At 38.4% G+C, this 26,345-nt stretch overlaps 1 protein-coding gene across 1 annotated transcript in view; it reads left to right on the forward strand.

Moving 5' to 3' along the window:
* The window catches only part of LOC136857165 (sodium-coupled monocarboxylate transporter 1), a 116,280-nt gene that overhangs the window by 9,459 nt on the left and 80,476 nt on the right, over window positions 1-26,345 (forward strand). The window contains exons 2-5 of the mRNA XM_067135596.2: window positions 5,010-5,238; window positions 15,964-16,123; window positions 18,245-18,310; window positions 25,012-25,063. Of these exons, the coding sequence (XP_066991697.2) occupies window positions 5,066-5,238; window positions 15,964-16,123; window positions 18,245-18,310; window positions 25,012-25,063 (451 nt within the window). The 5' untranslated portion in view covers window positions 5,010-5,065. The remainder of the gene's footprint in view (window positions 1-5,009; window positions 5,239-15,963; window positions 16,124-18,244; window positions 18,311-25,011; window positions 25,064-26,345) is intronic.

Consider the following 26,345-nt stretch of genomic DNA (forward strand, 5'->3'; position numbering starts at 1 on the left):
CCTAAGAAGAAAAGAAATGAAAACAAATGATACAGATGGAAATGAATAATAAGTGCACATAGTGAGGTTGCAGAACTCTTAGTCTACAAAATATTGGTTTTGTAACAATACAAAACAGGATGAAATCACTGTTGAAAATTCAGGCAGAAAATCTATCTTTGTAGAAACCCATCACATCAAATTGGCTAGGAGGGGAGTGGGAGCAAAAAAGTTTGAGAAACCAAGCCTGATATAATGTGCAGGCAAAAAGCCTGTGACAAGGAGAAACACCAATGAAATTTAAAGCTTTAGAACAGCAGCATTCTCAATATCTTCTCAATCTAGACGTCCCATTCTTGATTATCATTTCATAATGTTGGCTGATTGGTTTGCCTTGTTATAAAAGTTCGGAGGGCCGCGACATAAAATTGAGAAGTTGTGTTAGGGAGATGACAGATGCATGGTAAACTGTAAGTGACCTAGTGGAAACCATCAGTGAAGTTCCAATATGTAATGGAAAAAAATGAGGTTGTGTGAGAAACTTGGGCTGATAAGTAAAAAGTGTGGAATGGGTGTGTAGAAAGCTTAAACTTACGGTGTTTAGAGAGTGGTTGTCCTCTCAAATGGCCTGGCCTTCCCAAAGTAATGGTCTCGTCCGTGTGATCGAGGTTAACACAGATTTAGTTTCAATTATGTTTTTATATTAACCCCCATTTTACTAAATTCTGTTGCAGTGAGTTGTTTTTGGCTCCACATGATGATGTAAATATTGTATACTGTGCTAATTTAGTTTCTACTAGGCTCTCTTTTGTTTTTCATTTGTTCTTTCATTATGTTTTTTTGCATGTTTTAGCTTATATTATGTAAATTATTTCACCCCCCCCTCCCTCCCTTTTTTCACTGAAGATGGCTCAAATGAGCCATAACATGTTTGAATTTGATTACTCCATCTAATGATGCAATATATAATGTATTGAATAAGAAGGATACATTCATTTTTTCACCATTGTTCAGTGAAAACTGTCAATTCGGAATGATTCTAATATCTTGTAATACCAGATTATTGCAGAAATTGGAGTAACGGACAGTCAACTAACAACTGTCCGACTGCATGGCTAAATGGTTAGTGTGCTGGCTTTGGTCATAGGGATCCCAGGTTTGATTCCTGGCAGGGTCAGAAATTTTAACCATAATTGGTTAATTTTGCTGGCATGGGAGCTGGACGTATGTGTCATCTTCATCATCATTTCATCCTCATCATGATGCGCAGGTCACCTACGGGAGTCGAATCAAAAGATCTGCATCTGACGAGCTGAACTTATCCTCAGACACTCCCGGCACTAAAATCCATACGCCATTTCATTTCATTTTCAACAAACAACTGTTATAACCGGGAATTTAATGCTGCTAACGTAATATTTATTTTGTACATTCAAGAATAAATTATTCTAATTAGGCCACCAATGGAAACATCACTTCAATTTGCAATATGGTTACGGCTAGCGCTGAGGACTATTACAGAGTTCCACTCTACATTCCTTATATGGACTCACTGATACAGTCTCTAGAACCACCAAGACCATATCGATGCTGTATTCTCTCCATCCTTATGTTATGAAAATATTAAGAAAGGAAGACTTTTTTGCATTCTATAAAAGCTGTTTCTAAAATCTACAAAATAGACAGTTAATGGTGGATGCAGAATTGTGGTATGACTGTCAACCAGATATGAATATCCTGGAACTTTTAATACAAAGTAAGGATTTTTTTCTCAAAATAGGTCTTGTTTAAGAAATTTGTATTTCCCTGCCCATAACAATGTGCACAGTGGAGAGAAGTTTCAGCATGCTTTGTAGAGTAAAATCTTGGTTTGGATCAACAGTGTTCAACAGTCTTTGCATGCCATTTTTGCACCATGAAAGAGTAACAGTAGACAAACAGATGTTTATTATCAATGTTCTCACGTGATTTTTCAGAGCAGGTCCTAGAAGAGTACAACTTCTGTTCCCCAATTCTGATACATGAAAATATATTATGTAAATTTTTCATTAAAACCATTGTTGGCAGGTTTAAGAATGGTTTAGATACATTTATAAAATAATTATAGATAATATTTGTCAAGTGTAGGGTATGTTTTGATTTAATGAGTGTGAGTGTCCCAGAGATTCTTTTTAAAAAACTAAGCCTTCATTTTCATTTATGTTTGGAATGCTGCTAAATCAGTACAACATTTTTTGTTCATATTTATTTATTTCTTCTCATATAAAGTAGACAGAACATTTGCCTAGCCAGTGTCTTTCATCACTGCCATGAAACTAAGTGTGTGAGGGAAAAAAAAAAAAAAAACCATTGAAAGGTTTGTCACTTTGTACAAGTGTTTCATTATTCTAATAAGAGCACTGCAAAGTATTCCTAGTTGGTTGTGAAGAAGAGGAAAAATGTTATGATACACTGTAATAGTGAGTACAAACTACACTAATGGGAAAAAAAAAATCTAAACACCAAGAAGGGGTTGTGCTAAATTAACTAATGTTTGTAGGCATGTTTATATATATGAAAGATGACGTTGATTCAAATTTCCTGCAAATTGCATTAGTGTGATGCTAGTAGTGGCCCCATGACATTGCACATCAGGTTTGCTTTAAATATGGGATGTACTGTGCGAGAGCTTTACTTACCTGTGAGACTGGACAGAGTGACAGTGAGTGGGTCAAGAATGCCTTTACAATGATGAAGAGGTCAGTATCAACAGCTCACTGTGGTTGAACGAGGCCGTATAATAGGGCCACATGAAGATGGATTTTCCTTCTGCGCAATTGCAGAACAACTTGGCAGGAATGTCTCCACTGTGCATGAGTGCTGGCAGCAGTGGTCACGAGAAGGTACGCTCACAAGAAGACTGGGCTCCGGACGTCCCCTTGGCACCACAGAGAGGGAGGACCACTGTATTCGGCATCTGGCTGTGGCAGCATTTCGAGTGGCAGTTGGCATCACAGTAACGGAGCAAACTGTTCGAAATAGGTTACTTGAAGGACAGTTCCGAGCCAGACACCCTGCAGCATGCATTTCACTTACCCCAAACCACCGCCGTCTGCGACTTCAGTGGTGTCAAGCGAGAGCTCATTGGAGAATGGAGTGGAGGTCCTTTGTGTTTTCCTATGAAAGCCAGTTCTGCCTTGGTGCCATTGATGGCCGTGTGTTGGTTAGAAGGAGGCCAGGTGAGAACTTGCATTCCACCTGTCTGCAGTATCGACACACTGGATTTACACCGTGAGTTCTGGTTTGGGGAGCAATTTCCTATGACTGCAGGAGCACTCTCATGGTTATTCCATGCACCCTGACTGCAGATGTATACGTCTGTCTGGTGATTCGACCTGTTGTGCTGCCATTCATGAACAACATTCCCGGGAGTGTTTTCCAACAGGATACTGCATGCACCCATGCCACTATTGTAGCCCAACATGCTCTACAGAGTGTTGACATATTGCCTTGGCCTGCTCAATTCCCCGATCTGCCTCCAACAGAGCATGTACGGCTCATCACTGGACGACAACTCCAGCGTCATGCACAACCGGCATTAACCATCCCTGTATTGACCGACCAAGTGCAACAGGCATGGAACTCCATCCCACAAGCTGACATCCAGCACCTTTATGACACAATGCATGCACGTTTGCATGCCTGCATTCAACAGTCAGGCGATTACACCAGTTATTATTGGGAATAGCCTGTTGGTGGTTAATAAATCTATCTATCTATCTATCTATCTATCTATCTATCTATCTATCTATCTATCTATCTATCTATCTATCTATCACACTTGCGATGGCTTTTCTTGCACAGATATTAACCTGTAGTCTTGTACCTTTAATCAATTAAATATGTTACCTCGTCAAATATACTGCCAAAATTTCTGTATTCTACATTATAAGAAATAAATTTTGCAAGAGAGTCCACCTTTTCAATATAATATGTCAAGTAAATAACATTACATCAGCCAAATAAAATTAAACTGATTATGTGGTAACTAAAACATATGTATACCAGACAAATACAATGTTACAGGAATAATTAATTATAACATTAAAATACATATAATAACAAAAATTATGGTTATGATCATCTTGTCATAATATGATGTCTTTAAGTTGACTTAGGACCTCCGGCAAAGAAGTAAATCTCTAATGTCCAATGTAGAACAAGCACTGACTTCCTGGAGGAAGGAGGCAAGCCATGTAAACAAAGGAGTGAATAGGGAACAAGCACTGACTTGTTGTAGGAAGCAGGCAATGTATTCTACATTCCTCATTTCATGGTGTTCGGATATTTTTTTCTGCCTGAGTAGATTTTTTGTAAATATTTGGAAACATTACTTTTAAGTAACTGACAAATTATTGATTTGAGAGTGCTTATCAAATTATTAGGCAGGTAAGATTTAGGCATATTTCTACAGTTTAATTTGGTTTAGTGATTTTGGGGCATCTGAAAATATATCCAGTTGTTTAGAAAATTGGCCAACTGGTTAACATTTGAATGAAATGCTTGAATTTAATTTTTGAAATATGACATGGTCATTTTACTATTTCTAACTGTTTTAAGAACTGGACCTTTTGATGATGAATCACAGAAGACTACTCTTGTCAAAAGCTCTGAACTAAAGATAAAATATCCACCAAATCTTGCAAAAAAATAGTCAACAGTTACAGAGGAGCAAAATGCTGCATTTAAAGAAGCAACTAAAATGCAAAATAGGGCTGGGGGAGGAGGTATCATCATCATTTAGTGATAAATAGGTAATGAAATGGAAGAAATTGATTTCTCTATAGCAGAGAAGTTGATCTGAAAAAGTGCTATCGTGTCCTGCCAGGAAAAATCCTGTGGGTACCCATAAGAAGGTTTTTAAAATCCAACAGTGTGTTTACTTTGTGTCACATAATATAAAAAATGACAAAAATCAGACTTACAAGGTTTTTAAAGCAAGCTGATTATTTATAATTAAATATTTGTGATAATTCTCTTCTCTGTTCCAGTGCTATAAACTCCAACATTGCAAAACTACATTCCTGAAGTTAATTTCAAAGAGAAGATGCTTTATTTCCAATGGCCCGACTATGTGATGTTTGCCTTCATGCTGGCTATATCTGCTCTCATTGGAATTTACTTTGGATGCTTTGGGTCACGTCAGAAGTCTGTAGCTGAATACTTGCTAGGAGGTAGAAACATGAATATTCTGCCTGTGGCCACATCACTTATTGCAAGGTACAACTACCTAATTGTGCTAATACTACAAGTCTATTAAGAATCACTTGCAAATAGAAAGTAATGTAATTTGAAATTTTAATAAAAGGTTTTCAGGGTGTGAAAAAGGCAAAAATGCCTTCCAACCAAGAGGGGATTTCATATCAGACAAGGGTTTTAATGTTTTGGCTGTAAATAAGTCTGTCAGAAATATAACTCCTTGACCATGCTGTGGGGGACGGGCAACAGTATGAAATAAGGGACTGCCTATGCCTATGGGGGTAAAGTACAGTGAGGACTTTGTATGCCCCAAGACCACGACAGTAGCTGTGAAAACTCTACAGGAAACCTGAAAAGTGATGGCTAAAATTATGAGATTATAACTGGTGAATGATTCTGAAGGCAGATAAGATTAAGTCCAATGACTGAGAAGGATTTATTACTTCATAAGCACATTTTAATTCCAATCAAGTTCAGTTCATTAACTTCCCACATAAATGCAAGTAAATACAGTATTGATTGGAAACACCTTCTTTCCATACTAAACCATATCAGTACACAACATGATATTTGTTGCAATTGGGAGAGGAGTATGCAGAACAATAGATTACTTCATGTACACGTTATCTGCACATTGTGCTGTACAAGATGTGCAAGTATTCCATAAGCCCCAGGGGCTCTTAATTTGAGAGCATGGGTTGGCATCCATGGGGCCCTTAGCTGAGTCCTGGCATTGCTTCCACTTACTTGTGCCAGGCTCCTCACTTTCATATATGTTATCCAACCTCCCTTCATCAACACTTGTTCTTTTATGACCCCAGCAGTATTAGAGCATTCGAGGCCTAGAGAGTATTTCATTTTCATGCCTTTCATGGCCCTTATCTTTCTATGTCTGATACCTTCCTTTTTCAAAGTGTCAGATCCCTTCCATTTTTGCCCTCTAATTAGTGTTAATATAGGATGGTTGCCCAGTTGAACTTCCTCTTAAAACAATAATCACCACCACCATCAAGTATTCCAAGTTTGGCATATGCTGGGATCAAGAGGTGGGCTACCACTAGACCCTTTTTGATGGTTAGTTTAGTGAACGTCAAGCCTTTTAAGCATTTTGAGTTGCAGCCAATAGCCAACGGAGTAGCTTGCTGTGTTGTCAAGGCTGCTTCACAAGCTACTGACCTGGCCTCTACTACTGTCAATACTCAACACCTCATCAGTGGAGATGGTAGCCTAAGATTTAGCAAATTAAAGCCCGTATTTATGGCTAAATGGATAGAATACTTGCCTTTAGTGTGATGGCCCTGGTTCAATTCTCAGTTCAAACCCCTCGTACGCTTAATTCCCCTGGCTTGGGGACTGGGGAGATGCCAGAGGATACGAAGCTTGTGGTCTATGTTGATGCGGTGCATAAAGTAAAGGATGATGAGTCGCAGGCTAACACTAGCAGAACACAAAACGGAGATAGTTCTTCTGACGAGGAAAAAGATCGAGACTCTTGTGCCAATGACTGTTGGAGAGTTAGTGATTGAAACGTCTATGAGCACAAAATATCTAGGAGTGACACATGACTCCAAGCTTACATTTTGGAATCATATTCAGAGTACAATTTATGAACTTCATCATACAGATCCGTACTGATACAGTTAAAACTAAGAAACAATGTTAGGTTTTGTTCCACACATGTGTATTGATTGCGTGGACCAAAACCTAACATTGTTTCTTAGTTTCATATTCAGAGAGCAACAGATAAGGCAGTAAAATACATGACTGCACTTAGTAGACTGATGGGAAATATTAAAGGTCCAAAATCCAGTAAACGACGCCTTCTCATGTCGACGGTTCAGTCAGTGCTCCTGTATGGCTCTGAAATCTGGGCTGAATCCTTGAGATTCACTTGGTATCGGAGAAGGACAGCTGCTGTACAACGGAGAGCAGCTTTACGTATTGCATGTGCATACCGCACGGTTTCTGAACTTGCAATCCTCACAGTGGCAGCAATAGCCCCAATAGATCCACTTCCATTGGAGAGACAAGAAATCTGGCGTACTCAAGCAGAGATGGAAAAGAAATGTGCAAAGAATCATGCCTTCAGTCAATGGATGAGGCGATGGCAACTCAGATGGGAAAGTGACCCGCAGAGTAAATGGACCAAGTGACTGATACCATGCATAGATATCTGGGTTGAAAGGTTCATGGTGAAGTCAACTATTACCTCACACAGCTTCTAAAAGGACAAGGATATTTCTGAAAATTCTTGCATAGAGTGGGTGGAGCGAGTGATGCAGCATGCATATATTGTGATGACATCGATGATGTACTTCACACCTTCTTTGTGTGCGGCCATTGGATGATAAAGAGAAGATGTGTGGAAACTGAATTGGGAGAACTGACAACAGATAATATTATTTCTGTGATGTAATGAAACCAGGAATCATGGGATCGGGTGGCAGTGTATGTGGAGAATGTCCTTCATCAGAAGAAGAGGGATTTGGATAAATCAAGAAAGGAGAAGTCTGAAAGACTAAGTAAGCATGACATCACCCTGAAGTAATCCAAGAGCGGTTCCGGGGTGATGATACATATCGTGGGAAAAGGGTGTGTGGTTTTTAGTGGGTAAGAATCCCACACACTTGTGGAGTGTAGACCCTTCACAAATGTCTTTTGAAGATTTTCCACAGTTCCTCGTAAAAAGTATATATATACACTGACTGACAGAGCAAATGCAACACCAAGAAGGAGTGGTCAGAACTTTATGCCAATTGCAGTGTAGACTGACGTCACTGAGGTATGCTCATGATGTGAAATGCGCCGCTGTGCTGCGCACGTAGCGAACGATAAATGGGACACGCGTTGGCGAATGGCCCACTTCGTACCGTGATTTCTCAGCCGACAGTTTTTGTAGAACGTGTTGTCGTGTGCTACAGGACACGTGTATAGCTAAGAATGCCAGGCCGCCGTCAACGGAGGCATTTCCAGCAGACAGACGACTTTACGAGGGGTATGGTGATCGGGCTGAGAAAGGCAGGTTGGTCGCTTCGTCAAATCGCAGCCGACACCCATAGGGATGTGTCCACGGTGCAGCGTCTGTGGCGAAGATGGTTGGCGCAGGGACATGTGGCACGTGCGAGGGGTCCAGGCGCAGCCCGAGTGACGTCAGCACGTGAGGATCGGCGCATCCGCCGCCAAGCGGTGGCAGCCCCGCATGCCACGTCAACCACCATTCTTCAGCATGTGCAAGACACCCTGGCTGTTCCAATATCGACCAGAACAATTTCCCGTCGATTGGTCGAAGGAGGCCTGCACTCCCGGCGTCCGCTCAGAAGACTACCATTGACTCCACAGCATAGACGTGCACGCCTGGCATGGTGCCGGGCTAGAGCGACTTGGATGAGGGAATGGCGGAACGTCGTGTTCTCCGATGAGTCACGCTTCTGTTCTGTTAGTGATAGTCACCGCAGACGAGTGTGGCGTCGGCGTGGAGAGAGGTCAAATCCGGCAGTAACTGTGGAGCGCCCTACCGCTAGACAATGCGGCATCATGGTTTGGGGCGCTATTGCGTATGATTCCACGTCACCTCTAGTGCGTATTCAAGGCATGTTAAATGCCCACCGCTACGTGCAGCATGTGCTGCGGCCGGTGGCACTCCCGTACCTTCAGGAGCTGCCCAATGCTCTGTTTCAGCAGGATAATGCCCGCCCACACACTGCTCGCATCTCCCAACAGGCTCTACGAGGTGTACAGATGCTTCCGTGGCCAGCGTACTCTCCGGATCTCTCACCAATCGAACACGTGTGGGATCTCATTGGACGCCGTTTGCAAACTCTGCCCCAGCCTCGTACGGACGACCAACTGTGGCAAATGGTTGACAGAGAATGGAGAACCATCCTTCAGGACACCATCTGCATTCTTATTGACTCTGTACCACGACGTGTTTCTGCGTGCATCGCTGCTCGCGGTGGTCCTACATCCTACTGAGTTTATGCCGTGCGCATTGTGTAACCTGCATATCGGTTTGAAATAAACATCAATTATTCGTCCGTGCCGTCTCTGTTTTTTCCCCAACTTTCATCCCTTTTGAACCACTCCTTCTTGGTGGTGCATTTGCTCTGTCAGTCAGTGTATATTATTATTATTATTATTATTATTATTATTATTATTATTATTATTATTATTATTATTATTATTATTATTATTATTAAATTAAAATTTTGAATTCTACAGCATTACCAGCGGTCATACCCATTGTTCACTGTTTTGTTTTTTTGTTTTTTGCTAGGGGCTTTACGTTGCACCGACACAGATAGGTCTTATGGCGACGATGGGATAGGAAAGGCCTAGGAGTTGGAAGGAAGCGGCCGTGGCCTTAATTAAGGTACAGCCCCAGCATTTGCCTGGTGTGAAAATGGGAAACCACGGAAAACCATCTTCAGGGCTGCCGATAGTGGGATTCGAACCTACTATCTCCCGGATGCAAGCTCACAGCTGCGTGCCTCTACTCGCACGGCCAACTCGCCCGGTCACTGGTTTATTAGCTTCCTCAAAAGATCAGTGGTGGTATCCGACCTACAACCACGGGTTCTAATTCCAAGCAACAAAAGAGAACTTGAAAGATTGCATTTCATTTTAGCAGATTTACCTATAAAAATAAAACTATATTATTCCTATAACAGCAGCCTTGTAGTGTCTTCATACAAGGAGGAAGAAGTAAACGGGAGTGAAATATCAGCCCTCTGTTATCTATGAGTATGAGGTGAGCAGGGAGTGAGGCCTAGCACACCAATCCCCCGGTCCCCGCACCTATTGGACATACATCCTCAAGACGTGCGAGGTGAGTCGAGGGGAGAGGGATGAAGAGCCTGGGCTGTAATATATGTCTCCAATGACTTGCTCTCAAAAACACATGCAATGTTTTTTCTCATTGCTTTTAAGTTTTGTAAATGGAACAATGTGTCAGATGCTTATGTTATAATATGCTTTATATTTCCATCATTCTCATTTGAGGTTTGGGCTTCAGTGATAGCCTTTGTAGCCCTCAGTACATACCACTGTATTCTGTAGAGCAGAACTCAGTACAAAGCACAAATTACTAGTTACAAAAAATGTACCGGTAGTTTAGGACAACACCATAGGTGGAAAAGCAAAGAAGTTCTCCAGAATAAATAATGAAGAATTAAGAAATTGTACAAGACTGAATTAAATGATTAACTGGAGCTAGCAGAAACAACAACAGATATGAACAATGTAGAGGCAATGTGAAAATTATTTAAAGGAATTATATAACAAACAGCTGGAGAAGTATTTGGGACAGAATGCAAAAACAGACAAGATGGTAGAATGAAACTGTTAAAGAAGCTGTTAAAAATAAGAAAGATATTTGGAAGAAATTCTACCCCACCGAGAGACACGATTATTAGGAGGTCAATATGGAGACAAGAAATAAAGGCAAGTGAATAGTTAAGGAAGCAAAGAAAGCAGCATGGGAAGAATTTGGGAAAGAAATGGAAAATGACTTCAGAAGTAACAACAAAAGATTCTGGACAATAATGAGAAACCTTAGAGGGAAATGAGGAAAGAAATTTAGGAACATTGAAATAAAGGATGGGAAGCTAGTCATTAAAACAGAGAAGGTGGCCTGAGAGGATTAAGACGATCATCATTGTAAAGTATTTAATAATGGAAAAGTTGATTGTTCAGGTAATAGCCATGCAAGATCTGAAGACACAGATGTTGATATCTGTTGTATACAAAAGCAAACATTATACAAACACAAACTTAATTTTATTGATTCACCAGTTTACAAGTATTGTATTGAAACTATTGTGCTTGCTAGTGACCATGAAAATAAACTATATAGGCCTACATATTATTTATAAAGTGCTGATTAGTGGGAATGACTGTTGTCAGCTCCTGTGTGTGCTTTAAGTCACAATAGTTTTCTCATTGCCATAACACAAATGTTAAGAGAAGCCCTATGATAAAGCACATGAAAGTAAGGAATTAAGTCCTTCTGCACAATAGAATAAATAATGAGTATGCTGAAAGCAAGGAAGACAAGTGAGAGGTAGAAAGGGAATGGCTGATTGTGCACGCAGAGGTGAAACCTCATGACCTGCGTCAGTCCACCTGTCCAGACCACATTTTCAAAAGGATTACCCTACGTGACTGGAGTACGGTGTATACAGGTCGGCGTACGGCAATGCTTCACAGTTCATCCTGCATGCCAGTTTATACTATAAGTTGGCGTGACATCACTATCCAGCGCTGCACTCTACCGTGTTGACTGCAGACGAAGGCGCATGGTGCGCAGTTTAATAAAGGACACCACAACAATATCACAGAAGCTGAAGTAGCAGAGACTGTAAAAAAAAGAAAAAAATTGTGGATAGGGAAAGCACCAGGTCCTGATGATGGAACTTCAGAGGTGATTAAATATGGTGGAGCAAAGACCTTGAAATGGCTACGAATCTTGTTCCAACTAACCTGGAGAAAGAACAAGCTGCTTTTAGAACTGGGTATCAAACTCAAGACCATATCAGTTGTATATGAATGTTGACTGAGAAGATGAACAGGCAAGGAAAGGAGATATACTTTGCCCTCTTAGATCTAACTGCAGCATATTTTTTATCCTGTGGCTAAGGAAGGAGTATGTAATCCTCCAGATAACACTGCTAGAGTGATTCAGAGTATATGTCTGGAATGGACAGGATGAATGGACAGAAAAGTAAAACCTCCAGGATGGAAATGGGTATGAAACAAGGAGATAGTCTGAGTCCTCTGAAAATCATAATTTTCATGCACCAAGTGAAAAAGCAAAGTAAAAGAACAACAAAGAAATTTGAAGTGGGTAGTTGGCAGTTAGGCCCAGTGTACTTGCACAGCTTGGTTTATGAAGATTACATTATCTTAGCATCAATCCCGAAGAACTACAGGAGGCAGTAATAATGTGGATAAGTACACATGAAGAGGTACACAAGTTAATACCTCTAAGATTAAGTTTAGGGGCTAGGGAGAAGATATCAACATCAAATGAGAGAACAGCTGGAGCAAGTCAATTCTTACACCTATCTAGGCACAATAATTTCTAAGGATACTAAGACTGAACATAAAATTAACAACAGAGTTCAGAAAGACAATGTCATTTATTACAAGCAAAGTCAGAGCTTAGTCAGCAAGTGCCACAGATGACTAAGCTTTAAATCCATAAGGTTGTTCCTCCCCACTTTAGTGTATGGCTCAGAGACAAATTAGAGCAAAAAAAGCACAACAGCAGAATAACAAGCTGAGAAATGAAATACTTATGCTGAGTTGTTAATAAGGCTGGAGAAATAAAATATAGAACAAGAATGTAAGAGAAGAGCTTAGGGTGATATCTGTAGTGGATGACATCAATAAAGAGATCACCCTAATGATATGGCCACCTTATCCATATGGATACTGAAAGGAAACCTAAGTAAGTGTTTGAGGCTAGATATGAGAGAAAGAATACACTTGGATGAAGTGCAATGAGATGGTGTGTGAAACTGCAAAATACTGAGAGAAAGATTGAAATAAAGTAAGGCGGCATGGGACAAAACTGAGCACTGAGGTGGTTGTAAGACCTGAGGCTGAGAGGCAGAAGGGAGCAATGAAGTAGATTAAGAATACATGGGACAAAACTGAGCACTGAGGTGGTTGAAAGACCTGAAGGTGAGAGTCAGAAGGGTGCAGTGAAGAAGAAGAAGCAGAAGAATAATAATAATAAGAAGAAGAAGACGAAAAACCATTCCAACTCCTACAAGAACAGTGTTACAAAAATGTTATTCTCTTTCATTTTCATATTTCTTAAATCCTGTTGTTATTTTGATTATCAGTAAGATGCTCTCTTCATTTCAACCTGTTGATCTGCGTTTAGAGCTGTCTCTCAGGTGACAGATTCCCTATAAATTGTTTACCTAGTCTTTCCTTAAACAATTAGTCTTTACTTAAATGAAGCAATAATCATAGATTCATAAATCTTCAATCACCATCGCCTCTTGCAGTTATTGAGGAAGAGACTAGACGAGTGCAAAGGCACAGTTCAACCCTAGCATTTTATGTATCAAATAATAGGAGGAGCATTCTTGGTAGTTGGAGGTAGGCCAGGCCAGTCCTCAGATATTTCTGTTTCATTTTTTTTTTTTTTAAATTAAGAACTGCACACAAGTTGTGTATATATGTTACATAAGTTTCATTTTCATCATCTGTTTCATCTGTAGGATCCTGGAACTAAGCATTTTAACTCTAACTGCGAATAATTTGTATATTATTTGTATTTGTATACCAGCAAGTCATACAAACATTTCAGTACTCCATATGGCAATGATCATAGAGGTAACAAAAATCATTCTCCACATTCTACCTGGTGGAAAAGTATTGCTGCTAAACCAGAGGTGTTCAGCTGGGTGCCTGTTGAGGCTAGCCCAGTGCGGCCAGGCTGGCCTGATGGTAAATATGGGAAGTTTACATAACATGCATACACCACAGTGAAGCGAGAGAGTGAACACACTTTGAAGAGAAGTGGAGTGGTGACATTCGATTGTGACTACGAAGCTATCCTCCGCTATTCATTGGTGTACAGTATTTTTTTTAAGGTGCTGTAATCACAAAAAACCCAACCTTTTCAAGATATCCTGGTTTGATTTGTACTGTGCTCGATATAAACAGTTAATTTTATTTTCTTGTATTGATACATTCAAAGAATACTGACACATTACAATTTTTGTGCTACAGTTTACAAAGATGCGGGGTTTAAGTGTACAAGCTACGATTTACAATTCCTTGGATGGGAGCAACAGTATTTCCATTAAGAAAAGTAAAATTCCTGTTATTCATTCAGCAAAACATAATATGTTTACAAAATTCAACAATTTTACTGCTTGATTTTGCACAGTGTTGTAGTGTTATGTGACTTTCCTGTTCATTGAATTTCTGAAAATAGTACTTAAAACTTATCAGGCATCTGTTGATAATAGGTAGCCTCTGAACTGCAAGAGAGTTTCATCATGAGTGAAGAAATAGATATTTCTATCCAAGATTAAAGTACGATGGTGTAAATGCATTTACCAAACAGATATACAGTATGTCTTCAAATAAATAACCTAACTGATATTATTACCAGTAAGCACATAATTTAAACCCAAGCAACCACAAGCCATATTAGAAATGTTTCTAAGGTACTTCTTAAAATATAATAGTGAAAATTGTAATTCATTACCTAGAGTACAAAAATATTTGAGGTTGTTTTTTTGCTCTTTATTTTATCCAGCCAAAATACATAAACTGCAATGAACAGAAATAACTCATTTCTTTCAATGTAAATTGAAAATGATGTGGATTTCTTCCCTCGGTCTTTCATTATTTCTGCCTCCATTTCAAACTCAGGGATCGCTACAGTGTTCAAGAGTGACTGGGAGAACTTCGCCAAGCCTTCACGGCCTGTGACATAACAACGTCACTGTGGCTAAATAGCATATGTTCATCGCCTGTCTGCCCGCCCACTTACAGTACTGTGCGCCCGCAGGACAAAATGCCCAGCGTGAGCACCTCTGAGCTAGACTATGCTCAATGAGAGGAAAGTCCTTGATCACGTTGATCAGAAGATATGAAGAATATCTTGGAGAATACACTGGAAGAGCATTGTCATGTTGAATATCACATTTACTTGTTGTATGAATGGCAGTAGAATAGTATGGATGTACATTTTAGTAGGTTATTATTTATCACAAAAAGTAATGCTTTACAAGATACTCCTTAATTCAATTCTACAATTTTACTTAATCAAAATCTTTATCATGCATTTATTCCCTAATGTAGGCTCCATGGCTAAATGGTTAGCATGCTGGCCTTTGGTCTCAGGGGTCCCAGGTTCGATTCCCGGCTCAGGAATTTTAACCATCATTGGTTAATTCCGCGGGCTTGGGGACTGGGTGTATGTGTCGTCTTCATCATCATTTCATCCTCATAATGACGCGCAGGTCGCCTACAGGCGTTAAATCAAAAGACCTGCATTTGGCGAGCCAAACATGTCCTCGGACACCCCCGGCATTAAACACCATACGCCATTTCATTTCCCTAATGTACACAAAACATTATAAGATGACCAAACAACACTTCCCATCCCCGCTCCACTGAACAGAGTTATTGCCTAACACATTCCTCTCACCCCCCACCCTCCACCCACCAAGCACGACCAGAGCAAGGAAATCGCCTTCAGTCCAAATGTAGTCGCTGGAGGTAACGGATCATTACCAGCTTAGGTTATGTTACTAAGGTGACAGTGGAGGACTACTACAATCATAATTTGTCTCACGTGTTCATAATATCATCAGTTCACAACTATTGACAAGTTTGCACATTTGCACAATGTAAATAATATTGTACATACATATTACTTAAATCTGAGAATGTTCTTGTAGAATGAAACATTTCATTCTTTGTTTATTATAATGTATTTTTTACAGATATGCTATAGTGTTATATTATTTTGTAGACCATAGCTTTCAGCATTGACTTTGCCAATTAAACTTCTATACTGTTTAATGATAATAAAATTATTCTATTCTGTTCTAAACTTCTAGTTAAAAAGATTAAATAAAGTGCCCAAAGCAAATAACTTCTTGCCTTAAACAAAAAATACAGCAGTGAAATTATTATCACTAAGTAATGGACACAACATCATGAATTAAAGTTGTGACCACTATAGATTAATTTATTTGATTCACTGTGTTGCAGTCATATATCTGCTGTGACTCTATTGGGAGTTCCTTCTGAGATTTACACTTATGGAACCCAGTACTGGATGGTTTGTCTCTCGTCTATATTTGTTGGAGTGATTGTTTGTTGGATCTACATGCCAGTATTTTACAAGCTACAAGTCAACTCCATCTTTGAGGTATTAAATCATTCAGCATAATTAGTCATTCCACTGGAAAAAAACCCACTTTTACAAATTAACCAATATACAAATTATTGATATAAAGTTTGAAGTGACAATGGACAAGAACTGTTCAGTAATAATTAGCATAATTACAGTAATTTCAAGAGACAAATTTCATTGTTAAAACTGTATTGTCACTTGTATTGAATATCCTTATCCTTGTTCCAATTACTTTGTCTTTTACTAAGGGTGATGATGTCCCAAAGTGGATGAAACATGTCCTATTTTATTAAGTATATGTTATTTTGAAACAAATAAAATGACTTTTGTATCATAAAGGTAGAAATTATTCACTAAAAGAATTATAATGCTTAATTACAGTAATGTTTAAAAACTGAAAAGAAAATATTATTCAAACATAACATGGGACAAAAATTATTTTAAACAGGACACGAACGGAGGAAGAGTACTTTTGCTAGGAAGTTTTAGACTCTCCAGAGGCTCACTAGTTTGCATGTGAAAGACACAGGGCTGTCCACACAAAAGTCTACTTCAAGTGACACCCTGTTCCCCAGTCTTTGAGTATGTTAAGTGTGCCATTCGCTACTTAGCTGGTGTTTACATGCACCTGATTGAAGAGTTCCCTTGACCTTGTACCAGATGAACAGCAGAAGTGGACGTTCTCCAGCAATTCTGGACAGTCAGGCTGGAGATAACCTTGTACAGGAAGAAAACGTCTTAGATATGTCTCTTTGTTTCAAGAGGATGAAGACCAAATTGATTCTTTACCTGTTCAAGTCGAACTTTCACAAACAGCTGTTGCGGTAAAAGAAATGAATGAAAACATGTCACAGGGGAGAGTCAAATAGTTTGCAACTGAGGAAAATTGTTTTAATTCAGTTAAAAATTAATGTTTACCACAGCATAAAGAACTTCATAATTCCTCTCATGTTAAATTTTTGTGTTTAAGTCCCATTACTACTACAGTTGACTGAGTAAGCTTTTATTTGGATCATTAGTGTCTAAAGGCAATGCCTTGTCTATGCAACCATTCTTTTCTGCCCTCAGCTCTCATTTCATTTCATAATAAGAACCATAATGAAGACTCTGTGCCAAGTCTTGAAATAATCTTTTCCTTGGTCGTCCTCGGCCTTTCTTCCCCATGATTTTTCCTTCCAGCAGACTGGCATGATAGGCACTGTGACGCAAGATGTGGCAAGTGAATTTAGCTCTTCTTCTTTGTATCGTTAACATCAGTTCTCTCGCTCATCCTTTGAATTTCTTGCAGATCACTTTTCTTTGTTCTCTTTTCAATCCATTTAATCCTTAGTATTTGTCTCCAGACCCACATCTCAAATGCTTCCAATCATTTTCAGTCCTGATCTCTGATTGTCCAAGATTCATATGACTTATAACATGACTTACGGATATGACTTATAAATAAACCTTTCCATAAGAAGACTTGATCCTAGAAATTTTATTTATCAAATTATTTACTAACAACAAGGTGGTGGTAGTGGTGGGTTGGTTTTTTTTTTTTCATTTACAATGAGCATTTGCAAAGTGCATGACTGATAATGGTATAAAATCAAATACAATTCAAAGTTCAGCAGTAACTAGTGAATTATTGAGATTGTGCATTAGTGTTTGTATCTTTTACAATGAGAATTAATGCAAATAAGGTGTTAGAGGTTTAAAACCAGTCAGTCAGGCATTACAGATCACAGTATACATTCACAAATGTAAACAACTACTTTGGATTCAGATACAATAGCATTCTAATGCACTGCACAACAGTACGCTACTTCATGCATGGTTTATCTCTAATTGCTTATCTTTAGCAAATGATGGCCAGCTAAAACTTACACTACTGCCATCTAGTGGATTATTTATGTCTATTTACAAACAATGTTATAATTAGTATTCAACAGACTGAAAAGCTTTAAAGTTACTTTAATGTGTAATTTGACAAAAGAACTATATTATGAAACATTTATGAACATTCCACTTCAGAAATTTGATCCAGTTTGGTATCCTTCAATGATTATCAGAAGAATTCTTTACAAACTTACTGAACATTTTTATATGACCTCATGGTGTTAACCCCATATATATAACAATCACTTTCTTTTGTAGTATCTGGAAAACCGTTTCAACAGCAGTGTCCGTCTGATGGCATCAGTTCTCTTCTTTATTTCTCTGGTACGTATGTTCTTCCTACAATCAGTTTTAAAACTAAGAACTTTTAAAATAGAGCTCAACAAACAAGAAATGAGTAGAGAAATCCCAAATTACATTACTCCAAGTTAGTCTATCTAAAGAAGTGGAATATAATATTTTTCGATTAACCCTCTTAGTGCCATGCCTATTTACAGTAGGTATGCTAAAAATGCCACCTGCTTTATGACCGAATTGCAAGGCTGAACAAGATGAACCATAATTCTCCTCCTAATTATAAAACCAGATAATTGATTATTGTTTCAAATTGCTCATAAAGTTTGACTATATTGATATTGATAGCAAATAATACCAACTAAGGTTACATTTGGGAAAGAAAATGTTTTTCCTCAGAAATTAGCATGGAGCAGATTATATTTTTCAAGTTCAGACCTACAAAAGTTACCTGAAATACATAAGTACTCACCTAAGAAAGATGTATCAGGATGTCTTATGATGTATACTTGCTCATAGTCAGATGTAAAAAGAAACCTGAAGTTATTTGAACACTATCTACAAGAAAAACATGTACGTATTTACACTTTTTCAGTCACTACCACTTTCAACACTTGTGGACTCCCAAACATAATGGGTGGAGCCCCCGTTTGCACTTTACACACTGTAAATGGGATCTCTTTACTAGTCCACCATCTTCCTTGCTACACACAGCACATCGTTTTAGGTTACATCCCAGAAGTTTTTCCAGTAGCGCTCTAGGAGGACTTGGATCTGTCGGATGTTGTGCTGGAGATGAGAGGTTCTTTTCTGACATCCATTCATTTTTGAGTTCAAGAATAATGGAAGATGTAAATTTTAACCTCATAATTTTCTTGATAGAGGAGTTTTCCTTATAGATAATATATTCATTCAGCACCATTCTCGCAAAAAGTGAAAAAACCTTCTTCCAGAACTTGAGGGTCCAGCGCTCATCTAGGTAATTATATAGCATTATATCCAAACCATCAACACCCCTCCATAAATTTGTTGTACTGGTGTATAATTGTTGGTTTCGTTACCTCCTTAGGAGATCTGTTCTTTCTTGGTTTAGTGGTAGTTCTGCTTTCAGCAATGGAATGCATAGACAAGAGCAAAACTGGATGTTTTTTAGGCTTTTTCTCCCAGTAGCCAGCTAGCAGGACCTCGTCCTTTCTAAAGCACCTGCTCACCAATAGCAAATTTACCTTTCAGTTCTGAAGGGATATCCTTCCTGTTTCACCAGAGAGTACCTGTGAAGTATGTGCTCTTAGAAAACAAATTTTGGACCAGACTAATCGTAGTAAATAAATTGTCCATTACCACATGATAGCCCTTCATTAGGTAGTTGCCTATCACCAGTAATTTAGTCACAACAAGAAATGCTAGTCCAAGTTTCTGTATATTTTTCTTATCGACATTGCTCCATGGTAGCAGAAGAAACCCAAACAATAATGTGATATTGAGTCGCACAACATCCAGAATTTTATCCCCCATTTGTGATGTTTTTTGTTTGGAAGATACTGCAAAAAAGAGGAATGACATTTTGTTCCAACAAGTGACTCGTCTATGCTAAGGTGTTGGCGGGGAGTGTAATGGTGTCTGAACAAATTGTTGGTGTGATCACAAGAGGAATGAAGCGAGCACATGGGTTATATTTCTCATGGCCTGGTAGAAACAATGAATCATTATTCACAAGGTGGAAGAATTTCAGTATTAGCTGGAATCTATTCCTTGAGGACATCTTTGAAAACCATGGGATGACTTGAGAATCAGTGTTCCAATATGAAGATATTGTCAGTCTGCGTGTGATTCCCATCTCTAACAATACAGCAATAAAACCTTTCATTTATTTTAAAGTAACAGGCCACCACTGCATTTTTCAGGAATTTGCCTTTAATTGTTGTGATGACCTCAAGAATTGAGTAGTGTATCTATTAATTTCTGTCACCATTAATTGCCAAAGAGCCTGAGTAAAGAAAAGATAGGAATACCAAATAGGTTTCACGTTGCAAGGCGGGACATGCTTTGGACCTGGATTTTCCAAGTAGACAGGTGCAGGGTGATAATGAGTACCACTTCCTACGAAAACCTCCCAAAACACAGATCTTTGGGGAGCATTACTGCTATCACCACCATCATCATCATCATCATCATCATCATCATCATCAACATTATCCTCATTCTCAGGACCGTCATTTCCTTCATCACTAAGTTCAGAATCCTCCAAGCTCTCAGATATATTCGCAGCACTTACTTGCGCGGTTCCTGCCATAACCTCACTACTGTCACTGTCACTGCCCAAGTCATTATTCTCAAAATCATTCCCATTAAAAGGTGAAGTGTCAAATACTCCACTAACTCATCATTGTTCACAAACACATAACTGTCAGCATCAAGCCTTGCTGCCATGTTCACTAACTACTCAGCAACACTTCATAAAACATACACCAAGTTCAAGCACTCATAAAACCCGGACAAGCAAACATAGTGACAATGAAAATTCTGTGCCTTTATTATCTTACAACAACCAGTTTTCCACCCATCAACGAAACACTAGAAACCACCACAGAAATACAGCATAGTGAATATAGCCAACCACATAGGGTTGGCATTGGTAAGGGCATCCAGCCATAAAATTGAGCAAAACCCATATCAAGTGCCAATCACAATAAATTGGGATGAAATCCAGGAAGAAGAAGAAGGGAGGCATGGAATATCTTCTATAGAATTACGTTAGCAGAGTGCCTGCTGGTGATGATTCCAGCTGGGAGTGCATAGTTGAAATATGGTGCAGTAAACTTTCATTATTCCTGATCTTGGAGTGGACAAAGTTAAAAATAAGCATAGTTGATCCAACTCTAACTGAATATAAAGTGTTTATCTTACAGAAACTCCTAATTTCAAATTTACATAATAATAAAAGCAGATATCATTCATATATCTAAATGCAAAAATAATGCTAAATGCTAAATGCAAAAATAACAACTCTGATTGCAGAAGCACTTCAAGTATTTTCACTCCCAGGGAAAATACAACCACACAATTTTAAATGTATTTATTGACCAGGGCTGGTATCACAGCCTACCTCACCAAAATAATTGCAGCCTTGAAACAATCTGGAAATCTAATTCTTAAATTTTAATTCTTAGTGATGTCTGATCAATGCAATTACTTCACCAATGTTAATTTTCTTTCTGCCAGCTTTGCTGGAAACTGTAGAGTTTCAGTTTTCTTACGTTAGCAACCTTACAAATGGAACTAAGGAAATAATTTATAGTGAACTTCACAGGTGTCACTAGGTGACACAGAAGCATGCCACAATTTTCCCCTCCAAATCTTACAGAAACAGTCTATAATTCTCAGATCTTTGTTATCTAAGCCGATATTATCTATATCACTTCTTAATACTTCAATCATCTTGGGATATTGCACTGTATCAAAGGCCTTCTGATAGTCAATAAAACAGACATAAATGTAACAATTTATGTCTCTGCATCACTGAAACAGTATCTGTATGCTGAATAGAGCTTCCTGTGTGCTAAATGCATTCTGGAATCCAAACCGTGTAGGTGAAATTTGTTCTTCGCAGAGCTTGTACGCTTGTATATTCTTCTGTGAATGACCTTCAGAAAAGTTTAAAGAAATGGCTCATAAGGCTTATCATTCTGTAATCTCCACAAAACTTAGCTCCAGCTGTTTTAGGTAGTGCAACAAATTCTGATTTTAGCCACTCACAAGGAATATTGCCAGAATTCTTAGATGTCAATGAACATTATTGTCAGCCACTTCATATTGTCCTAATTGAAGAGTTTTAAAAATCTGCACTGATGTTGTCCGGGCCTGAGGCTTTGCCATCTTTAATTGCCTATATTTCTGTTTGTACTTCCTCTACCAAAATACTCGGTCTTTTTCACAATTTATCTTTGGCAGTTCTTCCCAGTTGTGAAGAAACAGTAGTTTTATGAATCCCGTCTATGTATGCTTTATTTCTTCTGAGTCAACAATGACCTTTCCTTCACTGTCTACCAAGAATAACGGCCAAGAGGATTCGTACTGCTGACCATACGACACCTCATAATCTGCAGGCCTTCGGGCTGAGAAGCGGTCGCTTGGTAGGCCATGGCCCTAAGGGGCTGTTGCACCATCAGGCGGGGGTGGCAACTACCATATTTGTTTGCTGTCCTTATTTTGTATTTTCCTGCCAGCTCCCTAACTTTACGATGAAGTTTGAAACTGCCATGCTTTAGTTGTAATGCTTCTATTTTAGCACATTTATCCTGCATTTCATTTTCCTTTCTTTCTCTTATTTTATTCTTGATCTCTTTGTTATAATACAGTAGGTCTTTCTTCCTTAACACCTTTAAATGTATCTCCCTGTTTTCACACTCCTTGACAATTGCTATAAACCCACCCCATAGGCTGTTTACTTTTTTGCTCACCATTTCACAGTGATCATTTTAAAAGCTCTCGCATTCCTCTCTTATCTTTTATACTTGGCAGTGTTACATTTTGCAATCCTCTTTCTCTTCATCATTTTGAGGATCTCATCAGTCATCCAGGTCTTCTTTATGACGGAACTGAATTTCCGGTGGTCATTTTTAATCGATTCCACAATGCATATTAATTTTTCAATTTTTCTCTTCAGTGCACAAATGCATTATTTAGTTGCACTTCAACTTGATCTCATGTGGAGGATTGTTTAAGTTTTTGTAAATCATACTTTGTAATCACTTTTTTATAGTTTTCTTCAACCTAATTTTAAAAACACAAACTAAAGAATTATCATCTAAGTAAATATCAGCACCAGGGTAAGTTTTCACTGAATTACAGCTGTTCTGGTACCTTTGGTTTACTAGGATATAGTCGATCTGGTTTCTGATTATATGTTCAGGTGAATCTCCAGGAGACTTTCTGGTATACAGACATCAGCATGGGAGGGTAAATAATTATTTGTTATCACAAATCTGTGTTCTCCAACAAGTGTAATAAGCAGTTCCCCTCCTTCATTTCTTTCACCAAGACCATATGGACCTACGAAGTCACCTTCAGAACTTTCATCAACTTTGGCATTGAAATTCCCCGTTATAATTGTGAGATCACGTTTTGATAATTACCATATTTCAAGACATCACTAATCTGAGAGTATAGTTCTGCTACTTCAACATCACTATCATCTGTAGTTGGAGCATACACCTGGATAATATTCACTTGTGCAGTTCTCGGATTTATTTGAACTAACATGAATCTCTCTGAGATTGGCACAAAATTAGTGACACACACTGTAACTGATTTAGATACAATATGGTAAGCCCCACACCAAAGTGGAACTGTACATCAGATGTTCCTGAATAATACACTCCATGTTGACCAGCCCCATGATGTAGGGGTAGCGTGCCTGCCTCTTACCCAGAGGCCTCGGGTTTGATTTCTGATCAGGTCAGTAACTTTTACCTGGAGCTATCTGATGGTGAGATGGTGGCCCTGGTCTAGGAAGCCAAGAATAACAGCCGAGAGGATTCATCGTGCTGACCACACAACACCTCATAATCTGCAGGCCTTCAGGCTGAGCAGCAGTCAATTGGTAGGCCATGGCCTTCAGGGATGATGCGCCATGTGGTTTGGTTTTTGGTTCATCTATGTTGCAATAACCTGATCCAGGCCATCACATTTCACTCACACCCATGATTTTAATCCTCATTCTTTCCATTTCTTAGATTGTACTGTTAATTTTTTCAGCTTGTGCCAGTGTACATATATTCCATGCAAATATCTTAATTTTATCACTGAATGAAATCCTTCTCAACCACAATCTTGCCTTAAAATGTCTCTCCCCACTGGATATCCAAGTGGAGGACTTGAAACTCCAGAAACATTTTTGATCACAGCCATGATGTATTTAATAGAGGAAATCAGTAGTTAATCTCTTTATTACTTTGTTATAATACAGTGGGTCTTTAACATTCCTTAACACCTTTAAATGTATCTCCCTGTTTTCATACTCCTCGACAATTGCTATAAACCCAACCCATATGATGTTCACTTTTTTACTCGCCATTTTGCAGTGATCATTTTAAAAGCTCCCACATACCTCTTCTATCAACCATATGGTATTACCTAATAGACCTATTTTTACAACCTTCTTATCTATTTCCTTTAATTTTAAATACAACGAAAACAGTTTAGTGATCACTTACACTATCAAGTTCAATTTTTTTCATATGTTATATTGTAATTTTCCACCGGGGTATTTTGGTCATATTAGGAAAGATGGCCTTTTCTCATTCTACAGTTAAAAATTAACTTCAAGTTCTGTAAAATATGTTTACTATAGGAATAGATTTTGATACACATTCTTACTTTACTTAAGGGACTATAATTAGTGTACTTCCTCACATACTGCTCATCATCACATAATTCATGCATCTGTATTTCTTTTTACCACAAAATATTTGGAAAAAAAAAAAATCTCTGAATATTTCATTTTGTTGTAACTCTTAAGAGTTACTTTAAAACAATCACTCAATTTGTTTTATGCTGTATTTTTTGCCTAAAGTCATCTCCACCAATTAATGTCTATACCCAATTACATTAAAGATGAGATATCACACACTGGGATATAATATACAGTATATTCACACATGGATGACCTTACCTTACTGCTTTCTTAACAAATTTGTGTCTTACGACTGATAGTAATATTCTCTTTACAGATACTGTACGTGCCCATTGTGGTGTATCTCCCAGCATTAGCCTTCAGCCAAGGTAAGTTTTATTTTCACACTAAGCAGGAAATTTGAATGTATAAATAAACATTTGCTTTAGAAACATTCTAACAGAAACATTTCCATAATTAATTTATAATCAAAGATAAATAATTTTGTGTGGCTATTTCTAACCGGGTGCAGCCCTTATAAGGCAGACCCTCCGATGAGGGTGGGCGGCATCTGCCATGTGTCGGTAACTGCGTGTTATTGTGGTGGAGGCTAGTGTTATGTGTGGTGTGTGAGTTGCAGGGATGTTGGGAACAGCACAAACACCCAGTCCCCAAGCCAAGGGAATTAACCATTTAAGGTTAAAATCTACAACCTGGTCGGGAATCGAACCCAGAACCCTCTGGACCAAAGGCCAGCATGCTAACCATTTAGCCATGGAGATGGACATAATCAAAGATAATAACTTAATAATAACATCACTGAGCATTGCTTGTTATCCAATAGTCTTAATTTATTTCTGTATATTCTCAGTGTTTCCCCTCATTAAATAGTTTGAAATGTTCTTGAACAAGGGTAATTAAAATGCACTTTACTTTAACCAAAGTATCCTGTAAAATGTTAAGTTGAGCCACTGCTTTGGGTTAGGCAACTTGTAATTTCTCACCTGATTGACCTGAGTTAAATTTCCAGCTCTGCTGGAATTTTAAGACTGGTTTGCAGATCTCAGACATAATAGTCTTCATTAGGCTAATGCCCAAAAATTTCTGTTTCATGAGCATCTCTTAATAAAGTCCAGTCACTGACCCCAATAGATAGATTAAATTATTATTATTATTTACTGCCATAAAACCTCTATTACTAAACCTCCAACAATCAAAAAATGGTTTAACCAAAATGTATAACAATTTTTTTATAAAGCAATTTACAAGTCATTCTACTGTATGTAGTGTGTTTTTGAAATACAAAATGTATGTAAGATGTACGGTATGCTCATATTATAACTCATTCTTAATTTCAATGCTTTATGAGCAAAATAAAAAGGGAAACTGGAAGCAATTCTGAAGAAAAGTAGTTTTCATGGAACAGGTCAGAGGAATGAGTGTGAGGTTAACAACACTTTTTATTACTTATGCAAGTCGGCTAAGCTCACCCCATCCTTTGAGATGTTAGTCAATCTCACTGTGGCTTGGTCAGTTGTGTTCTGTGTGACTTTATTGAGTGTGCAATATGATGGTAAAATGAAAATGGGTTGTAATAACAACTGAACAAAAACTTGTGGTAGCCAGGAGAGTGAAAAATGGAGAAAGGTTGCAAACTGTAGCGTGAGAAAT

This window comes from Anabrus simplex, chromosome 1 (genome assembly GCF_040414725.1).
Source record: "Anabrus simplex isolate iqAnaSimp1 chromosome 1, ASM4041472v1, whole genome shotgun sequence".
Classification (NCBI taxonomy): Eukaryota; Metazoa; Arthropoda; class Insecta; order Orthoptera; family Tettigoniidae; genus Anabrus; species Anabrus simplex.